Raw genomic sequence first — 22,500 nt, forward strand, 5'->3', positions numbered from 1 at the left:
TTGGGTTTATTTTTTTTCTGCATTTAGATTAAAGTATGATTTTCAGTTTAATGATTTTATTTTGAATCGTGTAAAATTTTTGTTCCTCAATTTATAATTTTTAATTGAATTTTTAAACATTGATAGCCTTTACTTTTTCGTTTGGTTCGTTCTTTTCACATTAAGGAAACATTCTTTCGAAATTTTTAATTATAAAAATTCTAAACTCAAATTTTTATTTGATCCACATTTCATTTATGAATGTTTCAATAATTTTGTTGTATAGATTTCCAGTTACATTTTACTAATAGAGGTCATACGAAGCTTTCAGATATTCTTGTGATATTTTTCGTCATTGCCGCATTTTTCATTATACATTATGACATAGTCTAGTTTTATTTTTTAAGTTAAAGGTCACTGCTAAATTTTACATCTTTTTCTGTCATACATAAATGTTGAATCTATTATTTTGTACCGTCAAGCATAATGATTTAGTTCTGTTTTGTGTCCTTACACGTAGATTATTCAGCACGTTAAATAGTTAGTTTTGCAGGCTTTCTGAATACAAATTCATAAGTTTCACTGATATCGATTCAGAACTAAGGAAGACAGGTTTGTTTATTTTCAGCACCATCTGCTATCAAGACCCAGAAGCCACGCCCCTTTTCCACAAATGAAGTTGCTGATTGGTCCGTATAATGTATGCATTTCTGCATATGCTATAAGGACAGTAATGTCCAGAGCATTACAGAGAGGACTGAGGACACAGTAATGTCCAGAGCTATATAGAGAGGACTGGGAACACAGTAATGTCCAGAGCTTGCTGAGGGGACTGGGAACACAGTAATGTCCAGAGCTTTACAGAAGGGACTGAGAACCACAGCAATGCTCTAGAGCTTTACAGAGGCTGGGAACACAGTAAATGTCAGAGCTTTCCAGAGGGACTGGGGAACAGTTATGTCCAGAGCTTTCCAGAGGGACTAGGAACAGTAATGTGTCCAGAGCTTTACAGAGGACTGGGAACACAGTAATGTCCAGAGCTTTACAGAGGACTGGGAACACAGTAATGTCCAGAGCGTTTACAGAGGACTGGGAACACAGGTAATGTCCAGAGCTTTACAGAGGGGGACTGGGAACACAGTAATGTCAGAGCTTTACAGAGGACTAGGAACACAGTAATGTCAGGAGCTTTACAGAGGGAGGACTGGGAACACAGTAATGTCAGAGAGCTTTACAGAGGACTGGGAACACAGTAATGTCCAGAGCTTTACAGAGGGGACTGGGAACACAGTAATGTCAGAGCTTTACAGAGAGGACTGGGAACACAGTAATGTCCAGAGCTTTACAGGGGGACTGGGAACACAGTAAATGTCAGGAGCTTTACAGAGGGACTAGGAACACAGTAATGTCCAGAGCTTTACAGAGAGGACTGGGAACACAGTAATGTCCAGAGCTTTACAGAGGGGACTGGGAACACAGTAATGTCCAGAGCTTTACAGAGGGGACTGGGAACACAGTAATGTCCAGAGCTTTACAGAGAGGACTGGGAACACAGTAATGTCCAGAGCTTTACAGAGGGGACTGGGAACACAGTAATGTCCAGAGCTTTACAGAGAGGACTGGGAACACAGTAATGTCCAGAGCTTTACAGAGAGGACTGGGAACACAGTAATGTCCAGAGCTTTACAGAGGGGACTGGGAACACAGTAATGTCCATATTCCAGTGCCCTGATCTTGCCAAGGAATATTGTCAGAAATTATTTAAATGTCAAATAGAAGGTAATTCGTACGTTAATTCTTTCCCTTGTCTTCGTCATTAGGATTCCAGTTTCAACTCATTTCCCTGGAGAAAGGGATAGACAGACTGAGGAATAAAGACAGGCAGAGTAAGAAAGGACAGACAGACTGAGAAAAAAGGACAGAACTACAGAGAGAAAAAAAAAAAGAAATTCAGACAGACAGACATTTGCTTCTCTTCAGTTTATAATTGTTACAAAATACAGAAATATTTGTTACAAAATCATGGACATTTGTTACAAATGAAACAAAAGAATGAATACGCTTCAGTTTAAAATAATTTTCGAAAACGATGTTGCCCTTAACATGACAGTTTTGTGACATGAGTTATGAACATTTTTCAACATTCAGTTAAAGGTATTAATGACCTGATCTCGGTTAAATGTTCATGGTCGCTATTTTTAACATTATTACTCAGAAGTACAGGTGTGATTATAAAGTGTGAACACGCTTAGTGTGAATTAATGGATGGCAGCACGGACTCGTATATGCACCAATCAGCAACCTTGTACGGAAAAAGGGGCGTGACCTCTGAACGAAGTTAGATTAGGGCGACTATTGGTATTTTTTTCCTTATGATGGCAAGTTAATCCTTATTAAACGAAATACATTTTTCGTTTTTGCTATGTACTTTAGTTTTAATTCTTTTCTCTTTCCATTAATCCCAAAGAGCGAAAACTAAAAAGATAAAATTAAAAAATGGAAAACCTCTTTTATGTGAATTTCATCTTCACATTCCAGTCCTTCTCCTTATAATTTTTTTTTCTTTTCTTTAATATCCTCTTGTCCTTTTTCCATTATCCTGCTTTTTCCGTCATTTCACTATTTTCATTTTCCTAGTTTTTATTGTAATTTTCTCCCCACTCATTTCCTCATCCTTTACTTTCATCATTTTTCCCCACATTTCCTCCTTTGCTCATTTTTTCATCATCTCACATTTCCCCTTTATTCTGTTATTCCTCTTCCCTTTTTTCAACACGATCATTTCTCTCATTTATTTCTTCACTTTTATATTTTCAATCATTTACTTTACATTCTCTAGCTTTCGCTGTTATCAACTTCCTCTGCTCATTCTTTTGATTTTTCCTGATTACATTTTCTTTTTTTTTTACTTTCTTTCATTTCATTGTCTTTAACTCTTCTTCCTTTTTTTATCGCCTAGCCTTTTTACTTTTTTTTAACCTTTTAGCATTTTCTCATCATTTTCCCCTCTGCCGTTCTCATTTCCAATTTTTTCCTCTCTCTCTCTCTCTCTCTTTTCCACTGCTCATTTTATTGACCTGTTTTCCTTCTTCATCCTTACTTTCTCATCCGTTTTTCCTTTTACAATTATCATTTTTCTCCCATTTTCTCCATACCGTTCTCATTTCTCATCCTTTACTACTTCTCTTTCCTCCATTCTCGTTTTCCTCCCAATCACCTGTTTTGCTCCCTGTCATTTTATTTCCTCGTCCTTTTTTCCTTGTACCATTCTCGTTTCCTCATTTTTTTCCTCCTACCATTCTCATTTTCTCATCCTTTTCCCTCTTTCTATTCTCATTTTCTTTTTTCCTTTTAAAATTCTCATTTTGTCATCCTTTTTTTTTTCCTTCTGCCATTCTCATTTTCTCATCCTTTTTTCCTTCCACCATTCGTATTTTTTTCTTCCTTTTTTCCTTTACATTCCCATTTTCTCACTCTTTTTTCCTTCTACCATTCTCATTTTCTCAACCTGTTTTCCTTCTACCATTCTCATTTTCTCGTCCTCTTTTCCTTCTACCATTCTCATTTTCTCCCCGTTTTACTCCTAACATTCTTCTTCTCATCCTGTTTTCCTTCTAACGTTCTCATTTTCTCATCCTTATTCCTCCTAACATTCTCATTTTCTCATGCTTTTTTCCTCCTACCATTCTCATTTTCTCATCCTTTTAGCCCTCACACCCTTCACATCCTTTTTTACCCTCTACCATTCTCATCTTCTCATCCTTCTATCCTTCTCATTTCCTAATCTTTTCCCTTGCCAATCTTCACACCTTCCTCTTCTTCCTTTCTCGCTTTGGATTCTTCTTCCATCATTTTGTGTGGTTTCCAGCCAAGGCTTAGAAAGGTTATTGTTGTTATTATTAATTATTATTATTATTATATTATTATTATTGTTATCACAACCAATTCTTTTCTTTCGGTTGTTTATTCTTTTTTGATTTCCTTAACCAAGTTCTTTATGACATTCCCGTGTGTCCAACTGGTTTGTATAAGCTTCATATTTTTTTAATGTCTTAATCTAAACATTATAAAAGCTGTGTGTGTTTTATTCCAGAAAATAAAAGGACTTTATTTTTTTTGGTTCAGTAAAGAATTAAATAATGTTAGATTTAAAATGCTTTGGATAATGAATAGAGAGAAAGCCGTTTATATGTAAAAAAGAATAAGTCCTCCCCTTCCCCCCATAAATTGCAGGACTTATATATCATATCCCCTCCCCCGCTCCAAAGCCCTACAAACTCCCCCCAACCAACCCCTCTTTTTTTTTTCTCTCAGAAATCACCACTCTTACGGTTCATGTCTGTTCCCTCTTTCAGCTCAAGTTGAGAAAGCGTTTTTGGTTATTCTTTGTCATTATCATCATTACCAATAACGTTTTGAAGGTTATATTGGTCACAATGCCTGTGCATAAATATATTGAGAGTGATCACAGTGTCTATTGTTTTGAAAAGCACAAAATGGTATTGTTTTTGTTTGTTTGTTTGATAGAATTCTTCTTTGCCTAAATATGAAGGAAAGTCACTCAATTTTTTTCCTATATGGCCACCCCCTATAGTCCATAAACCACTACCCCCCATCCCCCTCACCCCTACCTCTCCCCTTACGAAAATCTCTGTGAAATAGGGAAATTATGCGAGTAGTTTTTTTTTCGCTTCATCGTGATGTTTTGATAAAAAAAAAAATACAGGCATTAAAGTTTATGCCGTTGACGAGTTTTGAAAAAAAAATGGTTTGAAGCATTTTTTGTCACTGTAAAGTAGAAAAAAAAATTTGTTTTTTCTCTTATGAAATGAAAATTAATGTTTTGAAAAAAAAATAAATAAATATTCCCGTCACAGGGAAAGAATTAAAAGTTGGATTTTTTTTCTTACGAAATGAAAATTACCGAAAAAAAATAAATAAAAAAAAATTCTGCCATCATCAAAAGTCTGTCCTGCGTATTTTCTGCTTGTTTTATGTTCCTCGTGTGAGAGAGAGTCTTAATTTTGATATTAAAATGTTGCACATTTTCTTTCTTACCTGAAACTTGTTTGAAATGTATTTTTGTATATATCTGTATGATTCCATATATATTTTTTTACAGCTGCGCACGTGGAAGTGTATGCATGTGTATGACAGCAGTTAACAATTGTGTATGATTTTTTCAAACAATTGTGTATGATTTTTTTAAAGGAAATTGTGTATGATTATTTTTGAAGTGGCAATAAGATATGCAGAAAGTACATTTTATCACGTCAATTTAAATCAAAATGTTGTTCTATCATAGAGATGACTGAGGGTAGAGAAAGGGGGCGTGGGAAGACCGGGGTACTTATATATATTGGGTGTGGTAGGGTAGAGTCAATCAATTATGGAAGTAATATTAAGAGTCAGTACATCACGGCTATTGAGTGCTAGCATGTGGCGTCATCGGTGCATGATGACGTCATCTCGTACGTCATCGGTGCATGATGACGTCATTACTACGTCATCTCACCACCACTACCATTATGGCGAAGTCATATGCAACGACTGAGTTTAATGAGGTTATTTATTTAGGGTTTTTTTTATATATCAAGTGAAATGTTGAAATTGTGGTTTGTTGAATTAAATGTTCACCTTGGTTTTGTGGTGATGAAACCAACTGCATCAGGAGTGGTTTTAATTTTACTCATTGTTTAAAAAAAAAAATCATTAAACCCTAGGATGTGAAACGTGTGTGATGGGCTATTTGAGTGCTTTCCCAAGTTTTATCTTTTCCTTTTCAAAGCATTATTTTGGTTTATTATGATTTATGGTGAATCCGCCCAAAATATTTAGAAATATATATATCATAAAAAAGTGTAAGGCAGAATCTTATATATATAGGAAGAGTTAAGTCAATGCCACAGAATAAATATGTATGATTTGTCAAGGTTTTAAGAGAATTGGGTTTATGAAAAATAACAAGGACATTTGATGTGCCGTAATGTTGTAATGATTATTTTCAGAGCTTATGTATATTGCTAATTTTGATCGTAAGTTGATGAGTGAGTAAGATAAGGAAAATTTGTCAAAAAAGGAGATGTTGAAAAAAGAAAAAAGAGAAGTAATATAATGATTTAGCTTCCCATAATAATCATTGTTAATGTCATCAACATGATTTGATTACCATGCCTGTCATTTCATAGAACCTGCCCCATTATCTTTTTGTTTCGTTTTTCATTGTAATGAAGTCATTACTCATTGTAATTCGTCATTCCCGTGTGGACTTGAGTCTTTGGAAAATTTGGGTTGCTATGAAATGACGCCAGGAATATTTAAAAGTAGCTGTATGTGTGTATGTGTGTGTGTTTGTGCGTGTGTGTGTGTTTGGGAATGCTATAATAATAATAATCTAGTAGTTGAGCAGTAGATTAACATCGTGTTGCGGAGCAGATTCGTAGCTGGGCACCTTTACTGAACTTTTACTTGTTTTTTGGTATGATACTTAATTTTTGTCAGTATATTTTGTTCGATTTCATCAGGGGGGTTTGTGAAACACGTAGTGAGTTTAAACATATGGAAATTGTTATTTTTTAACTGAAGTCATCTTTTGTGTACTTTTTGACGTATTGTATCCTTTTTATTTTTAGTGTATTTAAATCAGTGACGTCATTTTAAGTACTAGCTAATAGTCAGTTATACCGTATGACTGTTCCAAAGTAACTTGCTTTTCAAGTTCCCAATTCCTTTAATAAAATGAGAACCATTTTGATTAGCAAAGCTAGTCAACTTTCTCCAGGTCACTGTAAGCATCACTTTTAGATTTCACGAAAGTAGAACAGAGTGAAAAATTTCTCGAAGATAGAAATCACGTAGAAGAATAAATAATATTTTCGACAGTTGGGGGCCCAGCTGTGAAACCTGCCTCACCATCAGTGCAATATAGAGTTGGCTAAAGTGAAACTGTTGGATCCCCCACTCCACTTAGAGGGAGTTGCTGCTATTCACTGTGTAGATCACTCGATGAGAGCATCGTTTAGAAATCGCTGTCGTGTGGTGTGTATATACATAGATGTGTGTGTATTTGTGTGTGTATTTTGTGTATGAAGGGCAGTGTGTTACTGTCTTGCTAGCGGGTGTTTATTGGTGCTCTTAGTCAGGGGAAAAAAAAAACACATCCCCCCACCCCCAAAATGTCCTGGAAGGAAGGTCAGTCAGTGTGTTTGACCTGGGAGGGAGTGATTCTGTCAGAGCATTGGAAGGTCAAGAGAACGAATCGTGAATTTCCATATTAAATATGTGACCTCTTTTACATTTCCCCTTCTACAGGCTTTAGCCTATTATTATCATAGTTCCCTGTACTGTCTTATTTCTCCATTATCCTCTCCCCCTCCACCCCCAACACCCCATACACCACCCCCTTCCCTATGATCTAGGGTCTAGGAGATACAGAAATCACTCTGTAATTTTTTAGAAGGACGTCAGGATCATGTTCTAGCTTATAACAGCTTATAACTCTTCATTTTCCACAACTATAATTTTTTTGTTTCATTTCCTACACCATCTGTCACCACCCACCACTAACCCCCCGCCCCTTAGAACGTCCAGACCAGGCTACTATCACTATCACCACCACCACCACCACACCAACCACCACCACCACTAGCAACTATCACCAGCCACTACCACCATTTTAAAGCTGTAATGATCCCTCACTGTTGCGCTCTGTGTAACCAGACTGTCGGAGGTTGTTGCTTGCAAGCGTTTTATGCTTCCTGGAAAATAGAATTATTAATAATTATTATTATTATACTGGTACCACCATCACCACTAACGGCTGTTTCTATTTATTTTTTTTTTTTTTTTTTTGTTTCTTGTGCTGTTTCTATCGACAAGTTGCGTGCAGTAACGCATGCACACACGCGCGCCCGCGCGCACACACACACACACACACACACACACACACACAACACACATCACACAGCATTTAATGCATACACACAAAAGTACTGTTTTATACAGTATTTATACCTATCTAAAACGATATGACATCTATACACATATCAGATACGCTTCATATATATATATATATATATATATATATATATATATATATATATATATATATATATATATATATATATGTATGTATGTATATTATTTTATAAGCTAAATTGATTCTCTGGTCTTGAATTATCTTTTATACTCTCATTTTGTATTTGCTAAATCTTACATGAATGTGACAATTCACACAATAATACTAAGTATGAAATACTTTAAGAATCAGAATAACAGTAAGAAGATTAAAAAAAAACACCTTGCAGTATAAGTTGGGAAATATTCAGCAAAGAATTCCCCAGTATTTGCTGTTAATTCTGGTTTGGAAATATTCAGCACAGATTTCCCCGATATTTGCTGGTAATTCTGGTTAGGAAATATTCAGCACGGAATTCCCCAGTATTTGCCGGTAATTCTGGTTAGGAAATATTCAGTTGGAATTCCCCAGTGTTGCCAGTAATTCTGGTTAGAAAAATTCAGGTATGGAATTCCCAATTTGCCATTAATTCTGGTTAGAAATATTCAGCAGAAATTCCACAGTATTTGCCGTAATTTTGATAGAAATATTCAGCACAGAATTAATACTGGCTGGTATCGCTTCGGACTATATTGCAGCTGATATCGAAGTCAAATCTAGAGATTTAACTCTTATATGGACCCTGACTCCTATGACAGTAAACATTTATGAAAATAAAAATACTTGTCACTTTGATAAAGCTTTTAAGCAAACGATTCATCCTGAACTGCTCTACATAATCTCTGGGATCGCCTGTCAATTTTCAACAGTTGTTTGGTCGTCTTTTATCTGTGCTTGGAAATTGGGTCAATTGATTTGAGGTTGAAAATGGAATCGGCTGTGAATAGCTGAAAGGAACTGAAAGTAGTCCTTTATGTTTGCGTGCACGTTATTTAAGTGGCATGATTTTAATATCATAGTACTGTATGTAAATCACTATACTGAAGGGGTTACTGATAGTTTTATAGGTAGCAGTATTAACTTTGAAAATGATGGAGATTTTTCCAGACGTATTTGCACTCAGTCTTATGCAAAGAACTATTACGTCTATGGAAATGAGGTCACAGATTTATAGCTTAATAATCGTATTAATCTGCTTTCAAGCACTGGTGCATTAACTATTCGGAAATGGTGTCAGTTGTGACTGAACATCAATCTTCTTTAATTGCAAATGTTCTTGTAATTCTTCTTCATACGAAAAGGTTATTAACCTTCGGTTAGAAAGCACATAAAATCCAATTTTCTGAGAATGGGACTGAATAAACCTGTTGCTTCTGAAACCGGATTGCCATTACTACTTCTGAAAGTGGATTGCCATCACGAAAGTGGATTGCCATCACTACTTCTGAAGGTGGATTGCCATTACTACTTCTGAAAGTGGATTGCCATTACTACTTCTGAAAGTGGATTGCCATTACTGCTTCTGAAAGTGATTGCCATTACTACTTCTGAAAGCGGATTGCCATTACTGCTTCTGAAAGTGATTGCCATTACTACTTCTGAAAGTGGATTGCCATTACTACTTCTGAAAGTGGATTGCCATTACTACTTCTGAAAGTGGATTGCCATTACTGCTTCTAAAGTGGATTGTGCATTCACTACTTCTGAAAAGTTATAAATCCTCTTCTGAAAGTGGATTGCCATTACTGCTTCTGAAGCAGTTGCCATTACTTACTTCAGAACCAGGATTTGCCATTACTACTTTGAAAGTGGATTGCCCATTTGCCATCACTCTGAAAGTGGATTGCAATTACTACTTCTGAGAAAGCGGATTACCACTACTTCTTTACAAAAGCAGATTGCCATTACTGCATGTTGTTTTGAAATCGGCTCAGAATTTTTTCTAGAAAATAAGATGGCTACTTCAGTATTGAGTTCTTGTGCATCAGAAGTTTCCATTAATTGATTAGTGGCATCTAGAGAATGCATTTTAGTCTTTCGTGTTTTTATGGTGATACCTGGGCTTTTACCTTGCTGTTGTGATGCTGATGTTTTATATTTAATCAGTCTAACAATATAATTCCTTTTAACAATAATTATGATTAGAAAGAAAATAACAACATATTAGGAAAGCCACTGTGAATAGTCAGTTTTAAGCTTTTTGTATCGTTAACTCTTCGCTTATTTGTATCGTGTTCCAGCTGGAATCTGGAATGATTCCATTTTATGGTCTATGGCCTAATGCCTATGAGTCATGAGATTTAGGTATCCCTTCTTAACTAAAAAAAGAAAAAAAGTAACGTCAACTCCAATGCCCCCCCTTTTATGCCAAATAAAAAAAAAAAAAAAGAAGAGAACAATGCATTTTGGAAGTTACAATACATGAATTTATTTGGGCCGAGAGGGGATGGATGGCATATATAACATTGCTAGAAATATCACGTCTAGATAAATCACCGGACGGCGCATTTGAACCCCGAATGTGGGTGCGCCATTTCCCGTTCAAAATAGCGTGATTTAGTTTTTTACATTGGATCATATACCATCGCTGATGGTACTTTTCACTCTGGCCCTCCCAAAAAAAAACAGGTTTTGTGTGAGAGGGAGTGGCGATTGTAAACAATGTAGTTTGGTAAACAAGGATTGTTTTTTTTAGGGGGTGGGGGGTGTTGTTTGTTGCATCCTTCCAGTTGATTGGATGAAGTACGTTGGTTAATTGCTTTATTCAATCAAAAATATCTTCTTTTCGGTTGACTTCGTCTCAATTTGTTGGGTTTTAGGCTCTTCGATGGAATTGGTCGTTCATTGTGCGGAAGTAATAAATACATTTAGCGGTTGGCTTTAGAAAATAACATTGGTGAGTGCTATTCCTTTTATATATATAGGGTGTTAAGCTGAATGGTTGTTTTAAGGCTTTGACGTATTAGTTTTGGTTAAATGATAGATCTTTCATATTTGCGGTGGAAGGTTGAAACCAACATTCTTTGGAAACTTGAAGAATTTCAAGTCAGTGGCCACTTTGATGTGCTTGTTCCATGCGCTTAGGTTTCATCTACCGAAATAGTAATTATAATAAATTGGTTTAATTGGTCTTTCATTATTAGCGAACAAAGTGACAATAATAAGAAGAGTGCTTGTGTAGCACATTATAAAAAATGTTGTGAGAAGACAGCAAGATTTTCCATCCCATCTCAGGAAAATCATTGCGTTCAAAACTGCTCGTGAGTATAGAAGGAGACGACTGAGGATGTCTATAAATTCTTCCATTCTTAAGAAGGGTAGGCTGCTTCATTGATTGCAGAAAAGGGGAGAGTTAATGGAGAGGAAGTCGTATTGTCGAGAGGAGAAAAGAACACGTGAAGTTAGGGCAACAAATCAACATTTCGCCAGTAGATGATTTTGTTTGAAATCTCTCATCCAAAACTTGTCAAGATTCTTAGTCAAGTTTCGTAACCCCCAGTGCCTGTGTGGCAAGCCTGTGTATGCTGTTCTTTAGCAGATTTTGTGAGTGGTTGTGTCTTTTTAGTTTTCTGTAAAGAAAACTATTGTGCTGGCACATGTCTGTCCGTCCGCACTTTTCTGTCCGCCCTCAGATCTTAAAACTGAGGGCTAGAGGCTGCAAATTGGTATGTTGATCATCCACCCTCCAATCATCAAACATACCAAATTACAGCCCTCTAGCCTCAGAAGTTTTTATTTTATGTAAGATTAAAGTTAGCCATAATCGTGCTTCTGGCAACTATATAGGATAGGCCACCACCAGGCCATGACTAAAGTTTCATGGGCCGCGGTTCATACAGCATTATACCGAGACCACGGAAAGATAGATGCTGTTTTCGTTGGCCTTGGTTATACGCTGTAGCGGCTGTACAGAAAACGCGATTGGAGCCCTCTAGCCTCAGTAGTTTTTAAGATCTGAGGGCGGACAGAAAAAGTGCGGACGGACAGACAAAGCCGGCACAATAGTTTTCTTTTCAGAAAACAAAAAAAAAAAAAAATTCATTCACACGTAGATATAAAATCAAGGAGAGAGATTTTTGCTTTGTCAGTACGAAAGTTGATACCGCCACCGATTTCACCATCCGTTTGCAAACCCATTAACAGACCAGTCAATTTTAAAAATTAAATTAAAGTCATCATCGGACTTTGCATCTTTAAAAGCCTGCGTCGCCTTTTTTTATTCTCTCTCTCTCTCTCTCTCTCTCTCTCTCTCTCTCTCTCTCTCTCTCTCTCTCCTTCAGACCAGTAATTTTTTAAAATTAAATTAAAGTCACCATTGGACTCTCAATCTTTAAAGGCCTGCGTCGCCTTTTTTTTTTATTCTCTCTCTCTCTCTCTCTCTCTCTCTCTCTCTCTCTCTCTCTCTCTCTCTCTCTCTCTCTCTGTTAATTGTCATTTTATCCATGTTATACACTGAAGGAGAAATCAGTGTTAAAGGAAACGATTGTTCAGATTCTCTCTCTCTCTCTCTCTCTCTCTCTCTCTCTCTCTCTCTCTCTCTCGTTCCGCGAGAAAATATCGGGAGAAAAATAGAGCTTTAAAATAGCTTTATAAGGTTCGACAACTCCGCCATCATCGCCTGTTAGCAGCTTATTGGATGCGGTAAAATTCCTTAAGTACTCTCTCTCTCTCTCTCTCTCTCTCTCTCTCTCTCTCTCTCTCTCTCTCTCTCTCTCTCTCCTCTCTCAAAACACAAACCGTCCCGACATCAGCCTCTCGGTCTGGGCCGGGATTCGAACGCCCATCTTCCGGATCCGAATCTCACGATGCCATGTAAAGGCGAATTAACCCAAGGGCTTTAAAAAAAAAAAAAAAAAAAAAAAAAAAAATTAAAAAAAAAACACTGCTGCAACTTTTTATTTAAAAGCACTTCGGTTAAGTCAGTTACCCTCCTGCTGCCATATAAAAAAAAAAAGTTCCCGCCCGTCGCATTAGCCTGTTAGGTCCTTTATGCACTGCTGTCTGTTAGTGCTAAGTGTGCGGAGGAAAAATTGGTTTTGGAATTCGCCGGGGACAGAGAAGGAAGAGGAGGAATTGGTAGGATAGGTAGAGGAACAGGTTGAGAGGAGGAAGAGGAGGAGGAACAGCCTAAGAGGAGGAGAAGGAGTTGGTAGGGTGGGTGGAGGAACAGGTTGAGATGAGGAAGAGGCTAAGAGGAGGAGGAGAAGGAGGAATTGGTAGGATAGATAGAGGAACAGGATGACGCGAGGAAGAGGAAGAGGAACAGGTTGAGAAGAGGAAGAGGAGGAGGAGGAACTGGTAGGATAGGTAGAGGAACAGGTTGAGAGGAGGAAGAGGAGGAGGAACAGGCTAAGAGGAGGAGAAGGAGTTGGTTGGGTGGGTGGAGGAACAGGTTGAGAGGAGGAAGAGGAGGAGGAACAGGCTAAGAGGAGGAGGAGGAGAAGGAGTTGGTTGGGTGGGTGGAGGAACAGGTTGAGAGGAGGAAGAGGAAGAGGCTAAGAGGAGGAGGAGAAGGAGGAATTGGTAGGATAGATAGAGGAAGAGGAACAGGTCAAGAGGAAGAAGAGGAGGAGGAATTGGTAGGATAGGTAGAGGAACAGGTTGAGAGGAGGAAGAGGAAAAGGCTAAGAGGAGGAGGAAGAGGAGTTGGTAGGGTGGGTGGAGGAACAGGTTGAGAGGAGGAGGAGAAGGAGGAGGAATTGGTAGGATAGGTAGAGGAACAGGTTGAGAGGAGGAGAAGAAGGAGGAATTGGTAGGATAGGTAGAGGAACAGGTTGAGAGGAGGAAGAGGAAGAGGCTAAGAGGAGGAGGAGGAATTGGTAGGGTAGGTGGAGGAACAGGTTAAGAGGAGGATGAGGAAGATGAGAATGAGGAGGAATTGGTTGAGAGGAAGAAGAGAAAAAGGAGGTGGCAGGAAAATTGTAGGAGAAGGTTGAGAAGAGTAGGAGGAGGAGGAAGAAGCGTTGGTAGGAATAGGTTGAGAGGAGGAATTGGTCCTGAAAGATTTATATGTTAAGGATGCTGTCAATTCCTAAGTGAAGGTCAAGGTCAGAGATCTTCAGCTCAAGGACGTTTTGATTACGTCAGTAAGGCCACTTAGACCTAAGACTTATTTATCTAGAAGAACTGATTTCAGTTTTCTGTAACAGAAAACTTTTGTGCCGGCTTTGTCTGTCCGTTCGCACTTTATTCTGTCCGCACTTTTTCTGTCCACCTTCAGAACTTAAAAACTACTGGGGTTAGAGGGCTGCAAATTGGTATATTGATCATCCACCCTCCAATCATCAAACATACCAAATTACAGCCCTCTAGCCTCGGTGGTTTTTATTTTATTTAAGGTTAAAGTTAGCCATAATCGTGCTTCTGGCAACGATACAAGATAGGCCTCCACCCGGCCATAGTTAAAGTTTCATGTGCCGCTGCTCATACAGCATTATACCAAGACTACCGAAAGATAGATCTGTTTTCGGTGGCCTTGATTGTACGTGGTAGCTGCTGCGCAGAAAACTCAATTGCGCGGAAGAAACTTCGGCGCATTTTTTACTTGTTGCTATAGGTGAAGAGATAACATCATTCTTGAAGTCATTTGCAAGTGAAAGTCGTTTAAGCTGATTTAGGGTGTCTTTCTGAACCTAAGGTTGATTTTGCCAAGTTGGTGGAACTCACGCGTTTGGAAAAGGTTGTTTGAAGCTAGGACCTGGGTATTGTTCTGGATATGATTTTCATGTCCCTGGTAGGCTTACATCTCAAGCATCATAGCTGATTCATCTTCAGCTAGACAGATCATTGACTCAGGTTGATTATTAGCTTAGGTCAGTTTCATGTGGTGGGCTATAAGGAAAAGGGTCATTACAGCCCAATTTCAACTTCTTCACTGTACAATTTAGAAAAATATTCTGCTGAGGTATAAAGATGGTTTTGATTTCTCAGAATTGCCGTATTATTCATGTAAAAACCATAAAGAATAGATCAAATTAATCTTGTTCTCCAATTCATACTCCTCTCTTCATAAAATTTGAAGCTAGGGCTGTACTATACTGCTTTGGAAAGGGATTTCTACAAATTCGTTCTTGTAGACACAGCCAAGCCTTGTACAGTACTTCCTTTCCATAATTTCATTATATACTTGTAGGCCCAAATCATTTTACGTTTATGAGGGATTCAGTTTGGAAGCTCTTTCATTTTTTGAGAATGCGAATTAGACAGAGGTGATGAAGAAATTCATTCTGGAAGCAGTTTTTCACACCAAGATGTTTCATCTTTTGAGTTTCAGAACTTTGTTTCTGGTACTTTAGCAAAATTTGCTCCCAAGAGAGAGATGGAAAGAGAAACTCTAAAGAATTTCTTTGCTGTAAGGAGAGAGAATATTGAACATTTAGTTTGTTTAATTTTAATAGACATAGTAAGTTCCCTCAGTTGATTTTGTACCATAGCTACTTAAGGAAGTTTGCTCAGTAAATTCTTAAGATAGAGGTACTATCTTCTTCCTGTTAGCACACACACTTATGACCTATGATAAGTAGGAACCTGCTTTAGAAATAGTTGATTTGTATGATGCTACCGTAGAGAGAGATATATATAGATAGATAGCTGCAGCTATTATAGGCCTACTATGATTTGCCCTGATCTTGCAATGCGTGCCCGTAGTTCCTCTCAGTCTTGAACGCTTTGCTTTGTACTTTGTGAAGCCGGTGAAGATGCTCTCACTTGAATAGTCACTAAGCCTCCCTGTCTTAATGAATCTCGATATGAATGCTGTTATTTCTGCAGTGCTGGAAACAACACGTTCCTGAGCCTGTCGTGACACCTTTTTGTACCTCATCGTGAACTGCAACAACCCACACAGCCAGGAGGTATAATTTCATGTCAAATGAAACTGGGAATTTTGTGTTCTGCCCGTGACATTTGTAGTAGCTGTAGCATCTGTCTCTGACTAGATTCCAGGAAAGTCTTCAAATCTAGCTTTATAATCAGATCAGTTTAAACATTTAATTCCACTCTGGAAAAACCAAAAGTGGGTGCTTGCTAGAAGGGTTCGGTTTGTCTACTTAAAGTCAGATTTGACATAGATATACAAGAAAAGTCCTTCCGTTCACTTTTGGCCATTTTTCTGCAGCGTTGGTTTATCGTATTTGTTCAGTCTCACGTTTACTTCCAAACTTAGTTTGTTGCATACTACAACTGTCTCTTGGAACAAACGTTCTGACTGAGGCGCTGCCTCAGTTGTGTCCTTTAGAATATGATTGATCTTCCATTTTTAGAATTATCTTCATTTTCTTGACCTTGTCGCAGTTGGTCAGCTTTGTTAACCTGATTTCAAACTGAAGGGTTTGTAGGATCTTCAGGTTTCACGTGGATCTTACTTCAAATGTAGTATCCTGAAATAATTTTGGGGAAATTTAGTTATTGAGGTTAAGGTCTTCTCAGTATAGTATCATTCTTACATACTAGTGAAGTTTAGGTCTCAGTATAGCGTCATTCTTACATACTAGTGGGAGGCTCAAGGCCTCTAGCATAGTATCATTCTTACATACTAGTGAGGTTTAGGTCTTCTCATCATAGTATCAGCCTTGGTTATACTAGTGAGGTTTGTCTTCTCTCATCATAGTATCAGTCTTACATACTAGTGAGGTTTAGGTTTTCCTCTTTATATAGTACTTCATTCTTACATACTAGTGAGGTTTAGGTTTTCTCATCATAGTATCAGTCTTACATACTAGTGAGGTTTAGGTTTTCTCATTATAGTATCAGTCTTACATACTAGTGAGGTTTAGGTTTTCTCATTATAGTATCATTCTTACATACTAGTGAGGTTTAGGTTTTCTCAATATAGCGTCATTCTTACATACTCGTGATGGTTAAGTCTTTCAGTATAGTATCATTCTTACATACTACTGGGGTTTAGGTTTTCTCAGTATAGTGTCATTCTTACACACTAGTGAGGTTTAGGTCTTCTCAGTATAGTGTCATTCTTACACACTAGTGAGGTTAAAGTCTTCTCAGTATAGTGTCATTCTTACACACTAGTGAGGTTAAGGTCTTCTCAGTATAGTGTCATTCTTACACACTAGTGAGTGTTATATCCTCCTGTATAGTGTCATTCTTACACACTCAGTGAGGTTATAGGTCTCAGTATAGTGTCATTCTCCACACACTCAGTGAGGTTAAGGTCTTCCTCTAGCATAGTGTCATTCTTCCACACAGTGAGGTTAAAGTCCCTCTCAGTATAGTGCGGGGTCATTCTTACACACTAGTGAGGTTAAAGTCTTCTCAGTATAGTGTCATCCTTACACACTAGTGACGTTAAAGTCTTCTCAGTATAGTGTCATTCTTACACACTAGTGATTTTTAGGTCTTCTCAGTATAGTATCATTCTTACGCACTAGTGAGGTTAAGGTCTTCTCAGTATAATATCATTCTTACACACTAGTGAGGTTAAAGTCTTCTCAGTATAGTGTCATTCTTACATAATAGTGAGGTTAAGGTCTTCTCAGTTTAGTATCATTCTTACATGCTAATGAGGTTTAGGTCTTCTCAGTAGTGTCATTCTTTTCACTGACGCAGTATCATTTGCAGACTTTTAACTTTCACAAGGTTTCACAGTTGTGACTAAGTAGAATGCTGACATTGTACAGCATGTGAAATTTACTGGTTATATGAGAGGTCTCTTATAAATTACTAGTACTTCTTGGCAAACGTCCTAGCTTTTCCAATCTGGTGGTGGTTTCTCTAATGAATAGTCGCGTATCTGTTTGTGTTAGATGTCAAAACCTGAATGACAAAGTTTGAGAACTCTCACAACACTGCAACCCTCTCCGTTAACTACTGTTTCGGTCACACATCGATGACAGAAATCTAGTGAGAATCTCTGGGATTTATAATTAAATGTAAATCCAGTTGCATCCACCAAAATATGGAAATAACATGGAAATACAGTAATTAGTGCATATTGCTCGAGGAAAAAATCCGCGAATAGGCGAATTTTCCGCGAATGATATGGAGATACGTTCCACAGAAAAAATTCATGAAGGCGAATTTTCCGCGAATGATTTGGAGATACATTCCACAGAAAAATCTGTGAGTAGGTGAAACCACGAATCTGAACTGCATAGGTTGTAGGTATTTCTGACTTCTTTTTGAGATAGCTGTTGGGGAAAGCTATTTATCCTTTTTAGTCGAAGTTCTTATGCAAATGCAGGACCCTTAAATAAGACAAGGGTTACAGTCACCTGTTTAGAGTAACGATAGTATTTAGCTTAACATATACAGGATGGGGCTGCTCAATACTCATAACCTGATTTCAATATATATATATATATATATATATATATATATATATATATATATATATATATATATATATATATATATATATATATATATATATATAGGTATGTCTTCACTGAAAAATCGTCAACCAAACGAAGATCTTGTTTGCTTCATGTATCTGACTAAACGTAACATCTGATAAAATGCAGTCCAAAGAGAGTTCCATATGACTAACTCTCAACAGATCTATCTGAATACTGTTTATTGATCTCAAATACTTTAACCCCCTGCAGACCAGCTTTCGTCTTTTATCAGTACAATGAAATCCCAGCCTGAGGAAAATGATTTTTTCTTCCCAACTTTTGACCCTCAAAGGACATTTCTTTTATAAGAAAGTTCTTGTTTTCTTCTTTCGTCTTTCCTCCTCCAGATGTTGTTTTCTGACCTCTTATTTTCATTTCGCGCAGCCTACATTTTCTTCCTGATCAAAATGTTCCTTTGTCCATTTTCAACACTGACAAGATTCCTCTTCTCTCTCTCTCCCCACTTTCTTCTCTCAGAAACATAAATAAGGGTAGGGATGGTTTAATGGCGTAGCAAGGAAATTCAAAGACTTTTGAAAACAAGTAATGTCAGATTATTTAATGTGAACTTGTATAAAATTTCAATTTTATACATTCCTTCACTTTTTTTACAACATTTTGTATTGAACTGGGTTCACGTTAAATAGTCTGACATTTCGTGCTTTCAAAGTCTCTCATTGTGCTTGCTGCACCATTACAAATATGCCTGTCCTGACACATTCAGGTAATCCACAGGAACTTCTTATATACCTTTAGGCGATTATTTGAAAACTTCATAATTTATTTATTTATTATTATTGTTCTTTCCACTCCAAACACTTAAATTCTTCCGTACACTTTTGTTCTGGGTATTTTCATGCCCTTATGTATTTTTAAATATTTCCCGTCCCAATTATTTATTAACTTAATAAGATATCCAGTTTCTGCCTTATTTCAGCCCCGTGGAATCTTGTTTCACTCTGCCACAGATCCTGGTACCTAAAAAATGAAAAAGGAAAAATTAAATCTAATACAATTTTTCTTTTCATCTAAAATTTTCTTGATATCTGAATATTTGTTTTGTATTTTCATAATTCTTCACACGAATACTTCTCTTCCATCCTTTGTATTCTTTTGTTTCTTAGTCCTTTATCCTCCTGCATTTACAATCTTCAAATCGTCATCTATTTTTCTTTCCTTTTCTTATCCGTGATGGTGGTACTGGACTGGCCATCAGGCCCTTTAAGAACTATTTAGGAGGCAATTTTCTGTGTTTATTGCTGAAGATATTTTAGAAATAAAGAGCAACTTGTCCCAAAAAAATACCAATAAATAAAAGGAAAAACCCTTTCACAAAAAATTTATTTAACTTCATTACCATAAACGAGAAATATTTGTTCAGTGTATTAATCTGAAGATAAACTGATCCACAAGGCTGGTGAGTTGGTGGGGTTCCGTGGGGTGCGCGTCTTTCTGTCTGTCTGTTTATTTGTCTGTCTGTTCGTCTGTCTGTCTGTCTGTCCCGTGAATATTCAAGTGAGAGTATCTATGTTCCGTCTGTGTGTGCGTGTGTGTGTCTTGGCACATTGGTAGTGGTGTGGGGTGGAGGGAGGGGTTACAATAAGTAGTGGAGGTACAGTAGTAAACAAAAGTAACCGTAGAGGTACAGTAGTGAACAAAAGTAACTGTAGAGGTACAGTAGTGGACAAAAATAACCGTAGTCGATGTAGTACAGTAGCCGTAGTTACGTAGTTAGCAGTAGCCATCGTAGTAGCAGTAAAAAAACTGACAAAAAAAAGTAGTAGGCTGGAATGGGCGTGTGTGGGGGGTTTTGTCGAAGGGTGGCCACCGTTCTAAAGCCCCTGTGTGTCCCCATGTCTGTCCTCTGTGGCGTGTCCTCCTGTCCGCAGGATGTACGCAGCCTGGCATCTGTTATGCTTATCCACATGTACTGCACTCCACACGCACTGCATTGTACCCGCTTCTGCAACGCCCACCACCAACCAACCAACCACTACCACAACCACCCACTGTCTGTATAATGTCATAATGTAGTCAGTTTTGGAGCTCCTACGATCCTCGGTAAGTAGAGACTATGACCAAACCCCCCCAACCAAAAAAAAAAAAAAAAAAAAAGCCAGGCTTTCCAAGCTGCTGCTGCTGCTGCTGCTCTGCTGCCACTCTAGGCCTTAGTTTTTTTCCGTTGTTATTATTCTGATTATTATTATTATTATCATTGTTATTGCTATTATCATTATTATTATCATTATTATTATTATTGCTCCTGTTGCCCCCTCTCAGTAAGGGTGTTTTGTTTTTTCATCGAAAAAAACTCTGTGGCCGGAGTTCAGTGGCTCTGGTATAATAACATTATGTACACAAACGAATATATGCTGATGTATTGCGTATAACAGATTTGTGCGCGAGTGTGATCGTGCGGGTGGGTATGAATGGAATTGTGTGTATAAAAAATAATTTTGTCCTTAATCATTTTTTTGGTTTGTAATTTCATTAAATATGTCATTGTGAACTCTGGGATAAACGTTTAATTAGGTGGATGTGATTATATACAGTAAATTTGGGGATCCTTTGTAGATGTTAGCTTATTCTCACTGATTCATAGATCATACATTAATGATATGAATAGCATGAATAGGTGAGTTTGATTGCTTGTATGAGTGGGATGTACATAATTGGATGTTGAATAATCGTGCATACATACATACATACATATGTACATACAGACATGCATATATATATAATATATATCTTATATATATATATATACTATATATAATGGGTATATATGTGTGTGTATTTATGAATATATATATATATAAATATATATATATATATATATATATATATATATATATATATATATATATATACTATATATACATATATATAATAAAAATATAACTTAGGGTACAGAATCACAAAATACAGTATTTTTCATAAACATAAATATTTATGTATATGTGTCAGTATGCATATGTATACATGTATACATTTATGTAAATATATACAGGTGTGTGTAAATTTACTCGAAAATAGATGGTTAGGTAAACGAATAGATGAGGCAGTGTGTATGTTCATTATACAGTTTTACATGCTACATGCATTGTAATTAATATGTAATACAAGCTCTTAGACTTATATACATAATGGTTACATTATATATAATATATATATAATACATATGTATATACAGTATATATTCCACAATTATATACGTACGAAATTATACTCCAATGTAACAGCAGGCACATATTAAACATAATTCCATATCCTGAATAAAAGAAATTTTAAAGATACATTATAGAACACTGCATAGTACACACCAAAGATACAGAATCATACACAGATGAACAAATTCAGTCAGCAAATACACACATCACTGCCATGCAAACATACGCATGATACGATGTATATATTCTTGTGTGTATGGTGTTATTTCCTCTATAGCTGATATTATCATTATTATTATAATTTCTGTCGATATTCAGTGTTATAAGTGGACCGTCACAATTAACACTCTTGGCGTAATGCACTGTTATTTCATTTTGAGTTGTGATCTCTTTTTTTTCATTACGCTTTTTTTTTTAATTCGTTAGGACCCTAATGTTAATCACTGATTGTCCTAGAAAACGTTTGGTCATATTGTTTCGATTGTTTTCAAAAACTGTTTCCTTTGACGTTTCCTGAAATGGGTTTCGTGATTGTAGAGTTTTTTTTGCATTTTTTGACTTTCATTTACGTAAACATTAGTTTGAAAATTTTAATGTTTTTATGCTTTTCTTAAAAAAATATTCATCTTTTCATTTCAGCCACTTGACATACCCTTTGAAAGTACATCAAAGTTATTTTATTATGAGTACTATAATTATTATTATTATTATTATCATTATCATTATTATTATTCATTTCGGTGCATGAGGTTTGTTTTTTACTCATCTCCTTTTACTTTTATATAAAAGAGGATTAGAAATCAGTTATGACATATGATTTTTAAGAATCGATACTTTCCTGCTGCACTTGAGTAATGTCTGCCATTGAAATTACCTATTAAGACTGTTTTTTTTTATTTAAACTGTTGCAACGAACTGTTTAAAACCAGTCGGGTGGATGACTGACGCCACCTTGATTGCAACAATGAACCAAATGCTGTGAGGGACTGTGAAAAACTGCTCTGTACCACCTTTTGTGATTCTGTTGTCAAATAAATGGCAC

General features: G+C 36.8%; 1 protein-coding gene across 1 annotated transcript in view; it reads left to right on the forward strand.

Moving 5' to 3' along the window:
- The window catches only part of Ten-a (tenascin accessory), a 1,082,171-nt gene that overhangs the window by 938,041 nt on the left and 121,630 nt on the right, over positions 1-22,500 (forward strand). Inside the window, 1 exon segment of the mRNA XM_067108410.1 lies at positions 20,323-20,349. Coding sequence (XP_066964511.1) covers positions 20,323-20,349 — 27 coding nt within the window.

The sequence above is a fragment of the Macrobrachium rosenbergii genome, chromosome 9, assembly GCF_040412425.1.
Source record: "Macrobrachium rosenbergii isolate ZJJX-2024 chromosome 9, ASM4041242v1, whole genome shotgun sequence".
Lineage (NCBI taxonomy): Eukaryota > Metazoa > Arthropoda > Malacostraca > Decapoda > Palaemonidae > Macrobrachium > Macrobrachium rosenbergii.